Consider the following 17,764-nt stretch of genomic DNA (forward strand, 5'->3'; position numbering starts at 1 on the left):
TTTTTTGGTTTTTTTTTTTTTTTTTTTTTTTTGAAAAGATTAACAAAATAGACCGCTAATCAGACTAATAAAGAAGAGAGAGAAAAATCAAATAGACACAATAAAAAATGATAAAGGGGGTATCACCACTGATCCCACAGAAACACAAATTACTATCAGAGAATACTATAAACACCTCTATTCAAACCAGAAAATCTAGAAGAAATAGATAAATTCCTGGATACCCTCCCAACACTAAACCAGGAAGAAGTCAAATCCCTGAATAAGCCAATAACAAGTTCTGAAATTGAGGCAGTAACAGCCTACCAACCAAAAAACACCCAGGACCAGATGATTCACAGCCAAATTCTACCAGAGGTACAAAGAGGAGCTGGTACCATTCCTTCTGAAACTATTCCAAACAACAGAAAAACAGGAACTCCTCCCAAACTCATTTTATGAGTCCAGCATCATCCTGATACCAAAACCTGGCAGACACAACAAAAAAACAAAATTTCAGGCCAATATCCCTAATGAACATTGATGCAAAAATCCTCAAAAAAATACTGGTAAACCAAATCCAGCAGCACATCCACCATGATCAAGTCAATTTCATCCCTGGAATGCAAGGCTGGTTCAACATACACAAATCAATAAACATAATCCATCACATAGACAGAAACAATCACAAAAACCACGATTATCTCACTAGATGCAGAAAAGGCATTTGATAAAATTCAACACCCCCTCATGCTAAAAACTCAATAAGCTAGGTATGGATGGAATGTATCTCAAAATAGTAAGAGTTATTTATGACAAACCCACAGCCATTATCATACTGAATGGGCAAAAAATGGAAGCATTCCCTTGAAAAACGGCACAACACAAGGATCCCCTCTCTCACCACTTCTATTCAACATAGTATTGGAAGTTCTGGCCAGGGGAATCAGGCAAGAGAAAGAAATAAACAGTATTCAAATAGGAAGAGACAAAGTCAAATTGTCTCTGTTTGCAGATGACATGATTGTATATTTAGAAAACACCATCGTCTCAGCCCAAAATCAACTTAAGCTGATAAGCAACTTCAGCAAAGTCTCAGAATACAAAATCAATGTGCAAAAATCACAAGTATTACTATATACCAGTAATAGACAAACAGAGAGCCAAATCATGAGTGAACTCCCATTCACAATTGCTACAAAGAGAATAAAATACCTAGGAATCCACCTTACAAGGGATGTGAAGTACCTCTTCAAGAAGAACTACAAACCACCGCTCAAGGAAATATGAGAGGACACAAACAAATGCAAAAACATTCCATGCTCATGGATAGGTAGAATCAATATCGTGAAAATGACCATACTGCCCAAAGTAATTTATAGATTCAATCCTATCCCCATCAAGCTACCATTGACTTTCTTAACAGAATTAGAAAAAAACTACTTTAAATTTCATATGGAAACAAAAAAGAGCCCATATAGCCAGATAATCCTAAGCTAAAAGAACACAGTTGGAGGCATCACACTGCTTAACTTCATAACTTCATACTATACTACAAGGCTACCATAACCAAAACAGCATGGTACTGGTACCAAAACAGAGATACAGACCAATGGAACAGAACAGAGGCCTCAGAAATAACGCCACACATCTACAACCATCTGATCTTTGACAAACCTGACAAAAACAAGAAATGGGGAAAGGATTCCCTATTTAATAAATCGTGTTGGGAGAACTGGCTAGTCACACACAGAAAACTGAAACTGGACCCCTTCCTTATACCTTATACAAAAATTAACTCAAGATGGATTAAACACTTAAATGTAAGACCTAAAACCATAAAAACCCTAAAAGAAAACCTAGGCAATACCATGCCGCACATAGGCATGGGCGAAGACTTCATGACTAAAACACCGAAAGCAGTGGCAACAAACACCTAAATTGACAAATGGGGTCTAGTTAAACTAAAGAGCTTCTGCACAGCAAAAGAAACTATCATCAGAGTGAACAGGCGATCTACAGGATGGGAGAAAATTTCTGCAATCTATCCATCTGACAAAGGGCTAATATCCAGAATCTACATGGAAGTTAAACAAATTTACAAGAAAAAAACAAACAACCCCATCAAAAAGTGAGCAAAGGATACAAACAGATACTTCTCAAAAGAAGACATTTATGCAGCCAACAAACATATGAACAAAAGCTCATCATCACAGGTCATTAGAGAAATGCAAATCAAAACCACAATGAGATACTATCTCAGGTCAGTTAGAATGGCAATCATTAAAAAGTCAGGAAACAACAGATGCTGGAGAGGATGTGGAGAAACAGGAACACTTTTACACTGTTGGCGGGAGTGTAAATTAGTTCAACTATTGTGGAAGACAGTGTGGCGATTCCTCAAGGATCTAGAACCAGAAATACCATTTGACCAAGCAATCCCATTACTGGGTATATACCCAAAGGATTATAAATCATTCTACTATAAAGACACATGCACGCGTATGTTTACTGCAGCACTATTCACAATAGCAAAGACTTGGAACCAACCCAAATGCCCATCAATGATAGACTGGATAAAGAAAATGTGGCACATATACACCATGAAATACTAGGCAGCCATAAAAAAGGATGAGTTCCATGTCCTTTTCAGGAACATGGATGAAGCTAGAAACCATCATTTTCGGCAAACTAACACAGGAACAGAAAACCAAACACCACATGTTCTCACTCGTAAGCGGGAGTTGAACAATGAGAACACATGGACACAGGGGAGGGGAATATCACAAACCAGGGCCTGTTGGGGAGTAGGGGACTACGGGAGGGATACCATTAGGAGAAATACCTAATGTCGATGATGGGTTGATGGATGCAGCAAACCACCATGGCATGTGTATACCTATGTAACAAACCTGCACGTTCTGCACATGTATCCCAGAACTTAAAGTATAATGAAAAAAAAACAAACAACAACAACAACAAAAAAACCACTGAAAACCAATAAGCTAAGCATTCAGAAACTTGGGGGGAAAAACAATAAATCCAATCACACAAAAAGGAAGGAAATAGTCAAGAGCAGAAATCAACAAAATAGATAACAATGACAAATTAACAAAATATAAGCTAATTCTTTGGAAAAATTAATAAAACAACCAAACTTCTAACTGGATACTAAGGGAGTTTAGTAGGGTACCAATTACTCCTCTAAGAATTGATAAAGAATAATCATTTATCCTACTTTTCCAATTTGAACTGCCTATCAGAATAACTAAATAGACCTAATGGATGGAGTAAAGCAATTCTACAAAAAAGAATTCAAACTTAAAAATACAGAAGAAATGAAAGAATTAGAGAATAACCATGTTGTAACCCATAATTAAGTAACTGATTCAGGAAATAAATAAATGGCAAAACCAAAGAGTAAGTTTGTTGGACACATTATCAGCTGACATTAACTGAATCCATTAAAAACGAAGCAACCCCATCTTACATATCCACTGATGTGATGCAATGGAATGTACATGGCATCACTAAAGTCTTCTTGCACCACTCCCCCACTTGCACCACTCCCCCCACGGAAGAAAAAAAACAAAACTACATCCAATTGAGCCTATAGATCAAACACTCTGACTACCAAAAATACAAATGTGAGGATTAAAAAACAAGACACTACAAGGAAACCATCAACAAAATCCAGAATGTGAACAAATGATCCAGTTTCCTCAACAAGTCAATGTGAAGGAGAAAGAAATGGTGAGGAGGGACCTTCCAGATCAGCAGTTGACAAATGATGGCCTGTGGGCCAAAGTATACCTGTTTTTGTATACCCCTCATACTAAGAAAGGTTTTACATTTTTAAAGGGTTTTTTACAAAGAAGAATACGCAACAGAGACCTAGCATGGTATACAAGGCCTAAAATGTTTACTACCTAACACTTTACAGAAAAAAATGTGTCAACCCTTATTCTAGATGATAAGACATTTAGAAAAGCTTGAGATGTAGCAACCAAATAGGAGGAGAACTTGTTTAGATACCAATTAGAACAACTGCACTATACGTTTTTACTCAACAAGGAAAATTTTATTATGGAGTAGTTACTAGATGGTATTAACCAATTATTGTTAATTTTGTAATATAGTTTTATATAGAAGTTATTTTTTTTTTCTATCTTTTATAAAGACACGGTCTTGCTTTGTCACCCAGGCTGGAGTGTCGGGGCACAATCATATCTCACTGTAGCCTTGAACTCTTGGCTCCAGCAATCCTCCCATCTAAGCCTCCCAAGTAGCTAGGACCATAGGCTGGCTATTTTTTCTTTCTTTTTCTTTTTCTTTTTCTTTTTTGGTAGAGGCAGGGTCTTTCTGGCCAGGTGTGTAATTCCAGCACTTTGGGAGGCTGAGGTGGGCAGATCACTTGAGGTCAGGAATTTGAGACCAGCCTGGCCAACATGGCAAAACCCCATGTTGGGAGTCTAGTAAAAACACAAAAATTAGCCAGGCATGATGGTGCACGCCTGTAATCCCAGCTACTCAGCTACTTGGGAGGCTGAGGCACAAGAATTCCTTGAACCAAGGAGGTGGAGATTGCAATGAGCCAAGATCCTGCCACTGCACTCCAGCCAAGGCGACAAAGTGCGACTCCATCTCAAAAAGAGAGAGAGAGAGAGAGAGAGATAGCATTTTTCTATGTTGCCCAGGTTCGTCTCCAACTCCTGGCCTCAAGTGATCCTCCCACCTACACCTCCCGGAGAGCTACAATTACAGACATGCGCCACCTCACCCACTCTACAAGACGTTTCTTTAAAAGATTAGGCAAAAAAAAAAAATATGGCAAAATATGGATAGTTGTTAAAGTTGAGTAATGGATGCTTGCAAGTATTTTACACTCTCTTACGTATGCTTGGAAATTTTCAAAATCAAAAGTTAATTAAAAAGACAAACTTCTAACAAGACAGATCAAGGATACAAATATATAAAACACAGAATGAAAAAAGTAACCGTAGCTATACTGAAATAAAAAATAAGACTATGAACAACTATATATTAATAAATGGAAAACCTATAGAAAATAACTTTAAAAAAAATTTTTTGAGACAGAGTCTCGCTCTGTCACCCCAGGCTGGAATGCAAGTACATGATCAGAGCTTACTGCAGCCTCGACCTCTTAGGCTCAAGTAAGTGATCCTCCCACCTCAGCCACCTGGGTAGCTGGGACTACAGGTACACACCACCATGCCCAACTACTTGTTTGGAGAGATGGGATTTCACCATGTTGCCCAAGCTGATCTCAAACTTCTGGGCTCAAGTGATCCTCCCACCTTGGCCTCCCAAAGTGCTAGAATTACAGGGATGAGCCACCACATTCCACCTTAAATAAATTTTTTAAAAGATAAAAATGCTGGCAACTAGTAAGTGAAAAACTAGAGAGTTTGAACAGAGCAATTATCATTAAAGAAATTAAAATAGTGATTAGAATCCTGGTTACCAATAAAAGGCCCCTGGCCCAAATGGTTTTACCAAACTTTCATGAAATAGATACCTACCTTATACAAACTGTTTCAGTGGGGGCGGGGGAACTGCTCATTTAAAGGGCTAGGCCAGGCATGACAGCTCACACCTATAATCCCAGCACTTTGGGAGGCAGAGGCAGGTGCATCTCCTGAGGTCAGGAGTTTTTGGGACCAGCCTGGGCAATATAGTGAGACCTCGTCTGTACACAAAAAAACTTAAAAAATTAGTTCAACCTATAGTCCCAGTTACTGGGAGGCTGAAGTAGGAGGACTGCTTGAGCCCAGGAGGTGGAGGTTGCAGTGAGCCAAGATCATGCCACTGTCTAGTCTGGGTGATGGAGTGAGAATATCTCAAAAAAATAAATAAAAGGGCTAATATAATTTTAATTCCTAAGTCTGATAAAGACATTATAGAAACATTGGTCTCCCTGCAGTCAACAATCCACATACAACTTTTTCCTCCCCCAAAACTTAACTCCTAATAGTCTACTGTTAACCAAAAGCCTTACCAATATAGTAACAGTTGATTAGCACTTAATTTGTACATGTATTATATACTGTATTCTTACAATGATGTAAGCTAGAGAAAACAAATGCTATTAAGAATATCATAAGGAAGAGAAAATATATTTACTATTAAGTGGATCATCATAAAGGTCTTCATCTTCATTGTCTTCACATTAGGTACGCTGAAGAGGAGGGGCTGATCTTGCTGTCTGAGGAATTGCAGGGGCGAAAGAGGTAGAGGGGGATGCAGAAGTGGCAGGCACACTCGATTTTAAGGAAATACATCATAATTTCTGCCCGACTTTTTTGCTGTTTCATTTCTCTAAAAACATTTTTATATAGTACCGATCTTTCTTCTACCATTTGCTTTAGATTCAGGGCCAGTATCATAGAAGGGTCCATGTCATAAAAGAAGTCAAAAGCAGTCTTGATAATTGAAAACCTTCTGCCAGATTGTCTACTGTCAGTTTGTGTTCTGGCACCACTGCTTTCTTTCTTTTTTTTTTTTTTTGAGATAGTCTCACTCTGTCATCCCAGGCTCAACTGATCTTCCCCACCTCGGCCCCCCGAGTAGCTGGGACTACAGATGTGTACCTCCACATCCAGCTAAATTTTTTGTATTTTTTGTAGAGATGGGGTTTCACTGTGTTACCCAGGCTTGAACTCCTGGGCTCAAGTGAGCCATCCACCTTGGCCTCCCAAAGCACTGGGATTACAGGTATAAGCCACTGCATTTGGCCCCTGGCACTGTTTCTTCAAAGTGTTCTTCCTCATTGCCTAGCACTGGTTCCAAAGCACTCATCTTTATCAAGTTGTATTCTGTTAATTCCTCTGGTGTGATGTCTACTGGCTCTTGAATTTCTCTAAGATCCTTATCCTGAAAGACCTTTTTGTCATATCCACAATCTCTTTCATGATTTCCTTGATTGGCTCTGCTGTAAATCCTGTGAGGTCATGCACAACACCTGGGCGTAGTTTCTCCACCAGTAATTTACTGTTTCAAGCCTGATGGCTTTTACGGCTTTTTCTATAACAATGACCGCATCTTCAATGGTGTAACCCTTCCAAACTTTCATGATGTGCTCTCTACTGGAGTTCTCTTCCACAGCACTGACAATCCTTTCCACAGAGTACCATGTGTAACGCCTTAAAGGTCTTTATGATCCCCTGGATTTAGAGGCTGAATTAGAGACATTGTGTCTGAGGACAAGTAGACCACTTCCATGCCTTTGGTGTTGAACTCATGGGGTTCTGGTTGGCCAGGGGCATAGTCCAGTATCAGAAGAATTTTTAAAGGCAATCCCTGCTGGCAAGGTACTTCCTGACTTCAGGGACAAAGCATCAATGAAATTAATTCAGAAAGAAAGGTTCTTGTTGTCCAGGCCTTCCTATATAACCAAAAGACTAGCAGCTTTTTCCTTCAAAACTAGGGGGTTAGACACTTCATAGACAAGGAACCCAACTGCATGTACATAAAACAGTAGAATTAGCGTATATCTTCCTGCCTTAAATCCTGGTGCTCATTTCTGTTCCTTACTAATAAATGTCCTTTGTGACATTTTTTCCAAAACAGGTCACTTTCATCAGCATTAAAAACCTGTTCAAGGCTGCTCTGCCTATGGTGTAGCCATTCTTTTAATCTTTCGCTTTCTTAATAAACTTGCTTTCACAAAAAAAAACACACGTTCAGGAAGATATATTTAATACTTTCTCCTCAGTGATTTTCTGAATGGTGTTTGGGAACTCATCTGCTGCCTCTTGGTCAGCAGAGGCTTTTTCTCTGGTTCTCTTGACATTTTTCAAGCCAGACGTCTTCCTAAAATTATCAAACTATCCTTTGCTGGCATTAAATTATCCAGTTTTAGATCATTCTCCTTCCTTTTGCTTTAAGCTGTTATACAATGACTTCACTTGTTTTTGAATAGCATTAGTCTATGTGTACACCTTTCTCATAGCAATTCAGCCCCCACAAAAAACTAAATTTTCAATACAACATAAAAAGGTATTTTGCAAAAAGTACAAAGTTTTCACACCTGCTGGCATAGCTGCAGCAACGGCTTCATGAATTTCCTTTTCTTTTTTCACAACAGTCCTTACACTCAATTTATTTACCTTGAAATGACAAGCAATAACAGCTGCAAACCTCAATTCGTAGTACATATCAAGCATTTCCGCTTTTTCTGTAATGTCATTACTTTTCTCTGCTTCTCAGGAGTATTCTCAGTATCATTAGTGGTACTTTGTATGGATCCCATGGTGTTCCACTCGGATTTCTGACTTCACAGGGGTCAGTGGCCCTAATCTTTGCACTGTTCAAGGATCAACTTCATATAAAATTATTTTTTATTTCAGAATAGATGTACCTAGTATACCCCATCTCAGAAGGGCCCATGTTTTCTTGTATAACAACATTTCAGAGATACTCTTATCATCTGTGTGTGTGTGTACGTGAATACACACATAAGTTTCTTTTTTAATCACACATATACACTGAAAAGCATGCTACATACACCATCCGGCACCTTCCAAAAGATTTTTCCTGCAAAAGGGATACATAATCATTGCTTTATTCAAGACAGTTCTACAGTATTTAAAATCACTTTTGCTGACTACAGCAGGAATAAATGGAAAACATCAAAACATATGCAAAAACAGCTTCACTCATAAACCCAACCACTCAAGTAACATTTACGTGTATTTCCTACCTTCTCTGCATAAAAGAAATACAGGGTACAGGTTAGATGGTATACAGATCAGATGGTATCCTATGCTTTTTAATAACACATAACACTCAATGTTATAACCATAAGTAGATGACCTCAGAAATCTAGTTCAACCTGCTCCTACTAGAAGGCTGTCCTACCTTAGAAACCTAAACTGACCCAATTACCAAAAGAGGTAGGTAAGAATCCATGAACAAAAGTTAAATCACATGGGCTGGGTGCGGCGGCTCACACCTGTAATCCCAGCACTTTGGGTGGATCACTTGAGATCATCAGTTCGAGACCAGCCTGGCCAACATGGTGAAACCCCCGTCTCTACTAAAAATACAAAAACATTAGCCGGGCATGGTGGTGCCCACCTGTAGTCCCAGCTATTCTGGAGGCTGAGGCATGAGAATCACTTGAACCCGGGAGATGGCGGTTGCAGTGAGCCGAGACCCCATCACTGCACTCCAGCCTGGGCAAGACAGTGAGACCCCATCTCAAAAATCATATGAAGCTTACATGTCTTTTGTACTAAACCTGTTAGTCTAGCTTGGAATACCTTCCAGATGACAGAAACCAAATAATAATTAGTTTTCCCTCTGTTAAGGATCCCACTTCTCCCACACTTCTACAGTTCAAACATCTCACCATTACAAAGCACACTTCTCAGTAAAACATCAACTACTATTTAAGCTCAATAATATATAAACCAAGAATCAACAAGAAAGCAAGGCCACTTCTAAGGAAGAACTCCAACTTCAACATAGTCACAAATAACGGTTATGCCGGAGAAAAATGAAGCTACCAAATTCCTTGTGCATTCCTCCGTTGCTATCCTTGGGAATCAACTACCTTAAGATAAAGAGTAGGCCGGGCGCGGTGGCTCAAGCCTGTAATCCCAGCACTTTGGGAGGCCGAGACGGGCGGATCACGAGGTCGGATCACGAGGTCAGGAGTTCGAGACCATCCTGGCTAACCCGGTGAAACCCCGTCTCTACTAAAAAATACAAAAAACTAGCCGGGCGAGGTGGTGGGCGCCTGTAGTCCCGGCTACTCGGGAGGCTGAGGCAGGAGAATGGCGTAAAAACCCGGGAGGCGGAGCTTGCAGTGAGCTGAGATCCGGCCACTGCACTCCACCCTGGGCGACATAGCGAGACTCCGTCTCAAAAAAAAAAAAAAAAAAAAAAAAAAAGATAAAGAGTAAGAATGGTTGTCTGTTCAAAACATCAGAGAAAACAGTAATGTCAATGACAACTCTCAGATTTTCTTCCACCAAAAGCAAATCTGGTGTTAATTTTAATGGAAAAGTCTCCTCTACTACCAATTGCATCGCAACAATTTCTTGAAACAGCAAAATTAAGGAAAACAAGTCTCTTTCGAGGGCAGAATCTTCTGACTTCAAAATGTCAACTGAATTTACCAACTTTAACCTTTCGGAATATTTCAGGTTTTTTGCGGTGAGGGAGGGGGCATCAAGTCCTCTTAAGAATATTCTAGGGACGTTGCGACAGGTACCACTTTGCTTTCTGATTTCTGTCCAACAAATCTTTATGGCCGTCTGTTTTATTCAACAATACTGCGGGAAAAGCTTCAGCTGCAAGCTGAGGGTGTGGGGAGTTGGGGGATGGAAGAACGCGCTGGGGGTGTGCGGATTTTGCCTAAAATTGCAGCTACGATCGAACCCTCCTCCGTGAGCTGACTTGACTGTCTCTGTACAGTCTCAATTTGAGTCGACACACGGATTTCACTTTTGAAAGGCAACGAAGATGAAGGACTCGTTTTGAGAAATGGATGAGAAAAAGGTAGCTCAGGAGACGAAGCAGCCTCGGGAAAGGAGGCAATCAACCCCACCCCACCGGCCTGTGCTTCCGGCCCCAACGCTCGGCCGAGCTCCCCGAGGCCGCTCCTCTGCGGAGCTCGCTCTCCCCACTGGACCCCAGTCCCGCAGCTACGCGGTTTCTGCACGGTTAAGCAGCACTGGCCGGGCGTCCGCAGCTTCGGAGAAAAGCCGCCGCCCCGGCTCCGCGCTGCGGCGTTACCTGTTAAGAAGCAGGGAGGCGACGCTGAGACAGAGCAGCAGGAAGCAAAACAGCGGGTACTGGCGGCAGATCTCGCGTCCCACGTCCAGCCGCAGCCGCTGCTTCAGCTTCTCCCCAATCGTCCGCACCCAGGGCACCATCTCCGTAACTGCGAGGCCGAGGTTGCGCTACTAGCTAAGCCAGAGGTCAAGGATAGCCCCCATCCAAACCTCGCGTCCCCGCCCCACCGACTCGGCGGCGCACACACACAGCCGCCTACCGGCAGTCAGGCGCCGCAGGTTGCGGTCGCGTCCGGCTGGGCCCAGCCCCACGCCCCATGCCCCCCGCCGCGCGTGCGCGGCCGCCGTCCCCAGCCGACCAGATGAACGGCCGTAGAACGTGCCCGAAGTCGTCACCCAGCGCACAGCCTCTAGCGTCTCGCCGCTCCGCCCTCCTGGCCGGAGTAGCGCGCAGTCTTCCGTGGAAACTCTGACAACACTGGCGACTGGCCATTTCCGGAAATCAAAGGACAGCCCCAGGACCCGGTAACTGCTGTATTGCGGAGGAGAGGGAAGAAGGTTGTGGCGAGCCCAGAAGAAACTACAGCCTCCCGTAGCCGCCGGGCGCTGCCTGAGGGGCAACCGGAGCTCGTGGAGTCTCCTGGGAACTGTAGTCTTCGTGATACGAACCTGCACAGGGATGGAGCGGGTGATAGCGCTTCCCCGACCCCGCAACGTTCCGCGCCTCACCGTACACTCGGTTCCGGGTCGGCCCAGGTCCGAGCTTTGCGTGACGCCTAAGGGAGAGGGGGATGGGAGGACCTTTGAGTCGGTATTTTAAAGGGGGCGTGTTGGGGGCCAAGTGGGTGGCGAGTAAAACAACCCTAGAATAAAGAATACAACTCACCAGGCCGCCACCCCACCAACAAAATCTCTTTTGCGCGCTCACGGGCAAGGTAGAGCTCAATTCACGCCGGCTTCGGGAACCCAACCAAAATCCGAGTGCTTGGACGAGGCAGGTTGGCAGATTAGGTAAAATCCGTCTTATAGAGTCTCATGGGGTTTTCCCTTTACTAATCACATTTCTAAATTTTTATTTCTGTAAGACTATTATCGCTAAAATTTACTTAGGCGGGGCACTAAGCACTTTAATTTGACCTTCATGCATTCACCCCATGATATAGGTACAGTAGTATAGTTTCAATCATTATACAGGTAAATTACTGAGACAGAGGAACTTAGGATCATAAAACTAACAAAACCGGGATTTGAACACGTTCTAAGGACAAAGCCTGCGCCTGTCATCTCTCTTTCCTAGGATCTTACCTTTCAAAGTGGGGAAACAAATTTTTTTAATGGTGTATGTAGTTTCATGAATATTTTACCGTATTACAAAAACATGGATCTTTAATGATGCATTATTTTCCTTTATCAGAATGTACCATCCTTTGTTCCATTATTGCTAACCACTAAAGTCCACTGATATTACCATCCTTGATCATAAACCTATGCACATTTCTAATTATTTAGAATCAACTTTAATACAATTACTGGGTCAAAGGGTGTAAAAACAAATATTCTTGATAGTCAAACTGCTTTGCAAAATGGTGGTACCAATTCCACAGTGGTGTATAAAAGTAAACAATTTCACTGATCCTCACGATTAGGTATTGTCTAAACATCACAAATACACTTTTCCGTTTGTGGCTAAACCATTTAAAAGACTACAATGTAACATCACAGGAAAGCTTACCACTTTTTAAAAATGTTTCTAGATACATATTTAAACATTTATTTCACTTTGGCAGTTTTTAAGCGTCTTTGAATTATCTGTTTATACTAAAATATATGAGGTGTATGTTGAGTGGATCTACATGTATCAAGTGCCTCCTATGGACTTGAGTGCTTTACACTTTTGTAAATTACTTTTTAAAAACCTAATCTCATGACAAATAATGTAAATTATTAACTTGTCTGGTAAATTATGTTGCCTTTTATTCTGCTTAAAATTTTTGCTTCCTTTTAAAGCCTTATTTTGAAATTACTCTTTTCACCAAGAGCCAGTATATTTTAAAGACAAAATGTTTTGAGTTCTATTCAAATCAGACATCACTACAATATCCAATTAAAAGACTTATTTCCCATCTGATTTCTTAGAGGCAATTAGAATAAGTTAACTAGATAATAGACAATTTAAATTTCCAAATTGCTCTTCTGATTAGAAAAGGAAAAAAACGTAAAAAACTTCTGCCATGAGGAAATTCTTTATGGCAGAGAATTTCCACAACTAAATTAAGAAACAAATTTTTTTGTCGCTACGGATCTAAGGAAATAACATTTCATTAAATGTCTTTAGCCTATGGTGTAGAATCCACCTTTACACACACAGAGCTCAAAACTTTTTCCCCAACCTTATTAAGTTTTGAACTTTCGAGAAGTTATATGGAATATCCACAATCAACGCTGGTTCTGAAACTAGCTCTATCTCCTACTAGCAACATGTTAGCAAGATTAACTTGATCTGGCCGGGCGCGGTGGCTCAAGCTTGTAATCCCAGCACCTTGGGAGGCCGAGACGGGCGGATCACGAGGTCAGGAGATCGAGACCATCCTGGCTAACCCGGTGAAACCCCGTCTCTACTAAAAAATACAAAAAACTAGCCGGGCGAGGTGGCGGGCGCCTGTAGTCCCAGTTACTTGGGAGGCTGAGGCAGGAGAATGGCGTAAACCAGGGAGGCAGAGCTTGCAGTGAGCTGAGATCCGGCCACTGCACTCCAGCCCGGGCGACAGAGCGAGACTCCGTCTCAAAAAAAAAAAAAAAAAATTAACTTGATCTATCTCACTCCAACCTCAACTCTAAAACAGAGCTATCTTCATAAAATTGACCGGGGGGCGGGGGGGGGGGGCCACTAAAATTCGTGGAAAGTTGCAAAGTGCCTGTTAAATATCTTTGTACAATGGTTAATACAAAAATTTTTTTTCAAATTTTATGGCTTTATAAACATGACAATGAGCTAAACCAATTAGTTTTTATTTGGATTACAACAACCTAAAATGAAAATGACATATTAAATACCTGATTTCTAGGAAAACTGAGGTCCAGAAAGGCTGACTGCCTACGCTAAAGTTCTACATCTGCACCGTCCAATACAATAGTCAGAAGCCACATGTGGCCATTGAGCACTTGAAATGTGGCTCGTTAACTCGTGATGTGTAAAGTACCTATCAGATGTCGAAGACTTAGCATGAAAACTGTATTAATTGTAAATTAAAGTTAGTTTTAAGGCAATTACATATTAAATTTATACATATAAAATGTAATTTAATGTATTTTTGCCTAAATGTATTTTTACTTTAAGGTAGCTAGAAATCTTAAAATTACATATGTAGCTTGCATTGTATTTCTACTACACAGTGCTGTTATAGACTCTGCTAGCTGTGGAGAGCCAGTACAATTAAATGTTTGTTTTTTTTTTTATAAATGCTGCAAAGGTCACATATGTGCTAGGTGTACACTGACAAACTATAAAAAGTTTAAAATTTGATAATGTATTTAAAGGGCTCATAGACATTAAACTGCAATCCAGTAATATGTCCATTATTTTAATGAATATATTTATTGAATAGCAAGTAAGTGTAAGGCACTGTGCTAGATGTGGTGGCAGATAACAATTTAGATGCATTTTTTTCTGACCTCCAAAGGCTTACAATCTAGTGAAGCAAACAAGTCACATAAAATGTTATAAAGGGCAGCAGTTTTATACATAAAGACTGTAATCTTTTTTTTTTTCTTAATGACAGTTAATGGCAAAAGGGAAATTTTTAGCTATAAAGATCTGGAAAGGCCTGTGGGAAATAATGTGATCAAAGAATAGGACTTATCTCTGTTTTCGCTTATAATTTTCAGAAGTCATGAAGTACTAGGCACAGTTTCCAAAATGCTTCTACTTAATTTAACCTGATTCTCTCCACCACACCAACAAAATGCTTTTTATGTTGGTACAATAATTTTGCAAGGTAATGCTGAATACCTGAATTGCAGAAATTAGGCCTAAATTCTGATGACCCTGAATGGAAACCACATTTTAACATGCTGAGGGTCACTATTTTTATGGCACAGGTATATCGGGAAGAGGATGGTACCCCTGGGAGCCATTTCAGTCCCTCCCTTACAGATGCCTCCTATCAAATGACAGGCATTTTCAAAGCCTTGTTTTTCCCTTTTCTCAAATGATAATGGTTTATATTTCACCTTTTGTGACATCCCTAATGTTATTTTTACAGCCTTAATTTTATGTTTCATAACACCCTCTTCTCCCCTACAACCTATCCCTACAGATCAACCTCTGGATAAAACACCTGTTAAAGAAGCCACTGAACTGCCTTCTTCAAAAAATGTTCCTTTCCTTGGTTTTCAAAGCAGGAACTTATTACAATGGAAAGTATGTAATGCAAGGAAGAGGAACATTAAGTAATTTTTATGAGTGGAGGGTCTGAGATGTTCAAAATGCAGTTATTATTTTCACATTTAACCCTCTTTTATTTTTACGGCCATGAGGTAAAACCTCCATTTTGGGAAGATACAAAGAACTAACAACGTTATAGAGCCAGTGGCTCAACTACAGATACTTCCTGGTTAAAAGCCATGTTTTGATCATAAAATTCTGGATGGTCTCATTATCTTAGTACCAAAAAATTTAACCATTTCATATTTGTAGTCATTTTTCTAATTTATGATGAAATAGCCATCCTCTTAAGTCTCACTTTTGGAGAAGTAGGAAGTTAGTTATAATTTCAGAAAATGTAAGTTAATAACTGCTTGGAAACTGAAAATATACTCACCTGTTGATGAATATTAAAGATTAGAAAAAGCACTTACAATCTAACATCATTCTCTTATAGGCTTGTAGGCCAATGCTTTTGTTTACTTTTAAAATTACCTCTTAAATAAATAAAACACTCCATCTTATTTCTGAACTGCAGACAGTGGTTTCCTTTCATTTAAAAAATGTTAACTATATATCCCTTCAAATGTTTAAATACAGATTTCAACTGACTTCACTAACTTCATAAAATATTTTGGAAAAACTTTGCAATCCTTCTTACCTCTCACAAGCTATTTCCCAAAACATAAAAATTAAAGCTCTTCGCTGTTGTCCTAAAAACTACCATGCAACCAGGCTTGGTTCAGAACTGCGAAAATCACTAATATTGGTACTTCAGCTCTTACTCTACTAGTAAGGGTTGCTACCAAATAATTAAAATCAATTTTTACCTTCACTAAAAATAAACTTTTCCTCTTTTGGTAAGCTGATTCCAGAAAATAAGCTCAACATAATATATCTAAGTATAAATCTTGAATAATAATTCTGAAATTTTTTATTGTAAAATTTCCCTTATATATTCAAAGACAGTTACCATTTGAATTTTTCTTTAACTCACATGAACACAAGATTCTAAAACAGTCTGAAGTTTTAGCATTATGGCCTATGGTCTTCAATTTTGTGAAACAATTCAAGATATATCCTTAAGTACTCAAGACAATTAAGAACTCTGCTGTCCCCAGATGTTCAAAGAACAGTTCTATCACTACCAAAAAAAAAAAAAAAAAAATGCTTATATATAAAAACATCAGCTTTCAGTTATTTCTTGTGGCTAAAAAGAAAGCTTTAAGAATGCTCACAGAAACACTGATGGCAGAACTAGAGCAATTTTTAACTAGAGTTAAGACACCTATGACAAATATCCCTATCTAGATAGTCCCTTGCAAGTACTGAGTTTCCAGATGTTAACACAATTATTTTTAAATTGGTTTAAATCTATTTACTCTTCAGCCTCTGCCAAGTTCCATCGTGTTTTCTACTATGTAAAGCAACATATGAAACTATTATTTACCATGGTGGAGGAAAGAAGATTGTAATTACCAGATACACACTGCCAAAAAAATAAACTGTAAGGGTAGCAGTTATAATTTAAATGATTCTGAAGGTTCCTGCTATTGCAAAGCGTAGAAATATCAGATTTTCAAATGACATCACATGTTTTAAAACAGTGACTTTCAGCCTAGGCAACACGGTGAAACCTCTGTACATGAAAAAAACCAACAACAAAAATTAGGGGCGAAGCACAGTGGTGCATGCCTGTAATCCCAGCATTTGGGGAGGCTGAGACCGGCAGATCACTTGAGGTCAGGAGTTCCAGACCAGGCTGAGCAACATGGTCAAACCTCATCTTTACTAAAAATACAAAAATTAGCCAAGCATGGTGGCGAGTACCTATAGTCCCAGCTACTCGAGAGGCTGAGGCAGGAGAATCACTTGAACTCAGAAGGCAGAGGTTGCAGTGAGCTGAGATCATGCCACTGCACTCCAGCCTGGGCGACAGAGCAAGACTCTGCCTCAAAAAAAAAAATTAGCCGGGTGCGGTGGCACATACCTGTGGTCCCAGACTGAGGTGGGAGGATCCCTTGAGCCCCAGAGGTGGAGGCTGCAGAGAGCCAAGACGGTGCCACTTCAACCCAGCCTGGGCAACAGAGCAAGACCTGTCTAAAAAACAATAGTGAAACTATACTTTTGCTCCTGAAGTTATCTTTAAGCAGAGGTTGATAAATTTTTTGTATCACAAACCTATACCACAATAAAGGCTGGGTACAGTGGCGCATGCCCGTAATCACAGCACTTTGGAAGGCTGAGGCAAGCGGATCACCTGAGGTCAGGAGTTTGAGACCGGCCTGGCCAACATGGCAAAACCCTGTCTCTACTAAAAAATACAAAAATTAGCTGGGCGTGGTGGCACACGCCTGTAATCCCAACTACTCATGAGGCTGAGGTTGAAGAATAGCTTGAACCCAGGAGGTAGAGGTTGCAGTCAGCCAAGATCGCACCATTGCACTCCAGCCTGGGTGACAGAGCGAGACTCCATCTCAAAAAAACAAAACCAAGAAAAGAAGAAAAATCAGCAAATAGCCTTATTTGTCCCTAGAAGGCAAAGCCAAGACTTTTAATGTTCTCCAAACTGTACTTATTCCTCAAGGATACGATATTG

The 17,764-nt window shown here is 40.3% G+C and overlaps 1 protein-coding gene across 6 annotated transcripts in view; it reads right to left on the minus strand.

Annotated features, from left to right (window-relative positions):
• SNX14 (sorting nexin 14) overlaps window positions 1-11,431 on the minus strand; it is a 94,275-nt gene extending 82,844 nt beyond the window's left edge. For 2 of the 6 annotated variants that reach the window (XM_050788114.1, XM_050788111.1), the window contains exon 1: window positions 10,744-11,328. In XM_050788114.1, the coding sequence (XP_050644071.1) occupies window positions 10,744-10,883 (140 nt within the window). In that variant the 5' untranslated portion in view covers window positions 10,884-11,328. Of the gene's footprint in view, window positions 1-6,123; window positions 9,554-10,743; window positions 11,330-11,411 lie in introns of those variants that run through there. The other 4 variants (XM_050788117.1, XM_050788112.1, XM_050788113.1 and 1 more) reach the window with 4 other exon arrangements.
• Window positions 11,432-17,764: the final 6,333 nt, after the last annotated feature.

This window comes from Macaca thibetana, chromosome 4 (genome assembly GCF_024542745.1).
Source record: "Macaca thibetana thibetana isolate TM-01 chromosome 4, ASM2454274v1, whole genome shotgun sequence".
Classification (NCBI taxonomy): Eukaryota; Metazoa; Chordata; class Mammalia; order Primates; family Cercopithecidae; genus Macaca; species Macaca thibetana.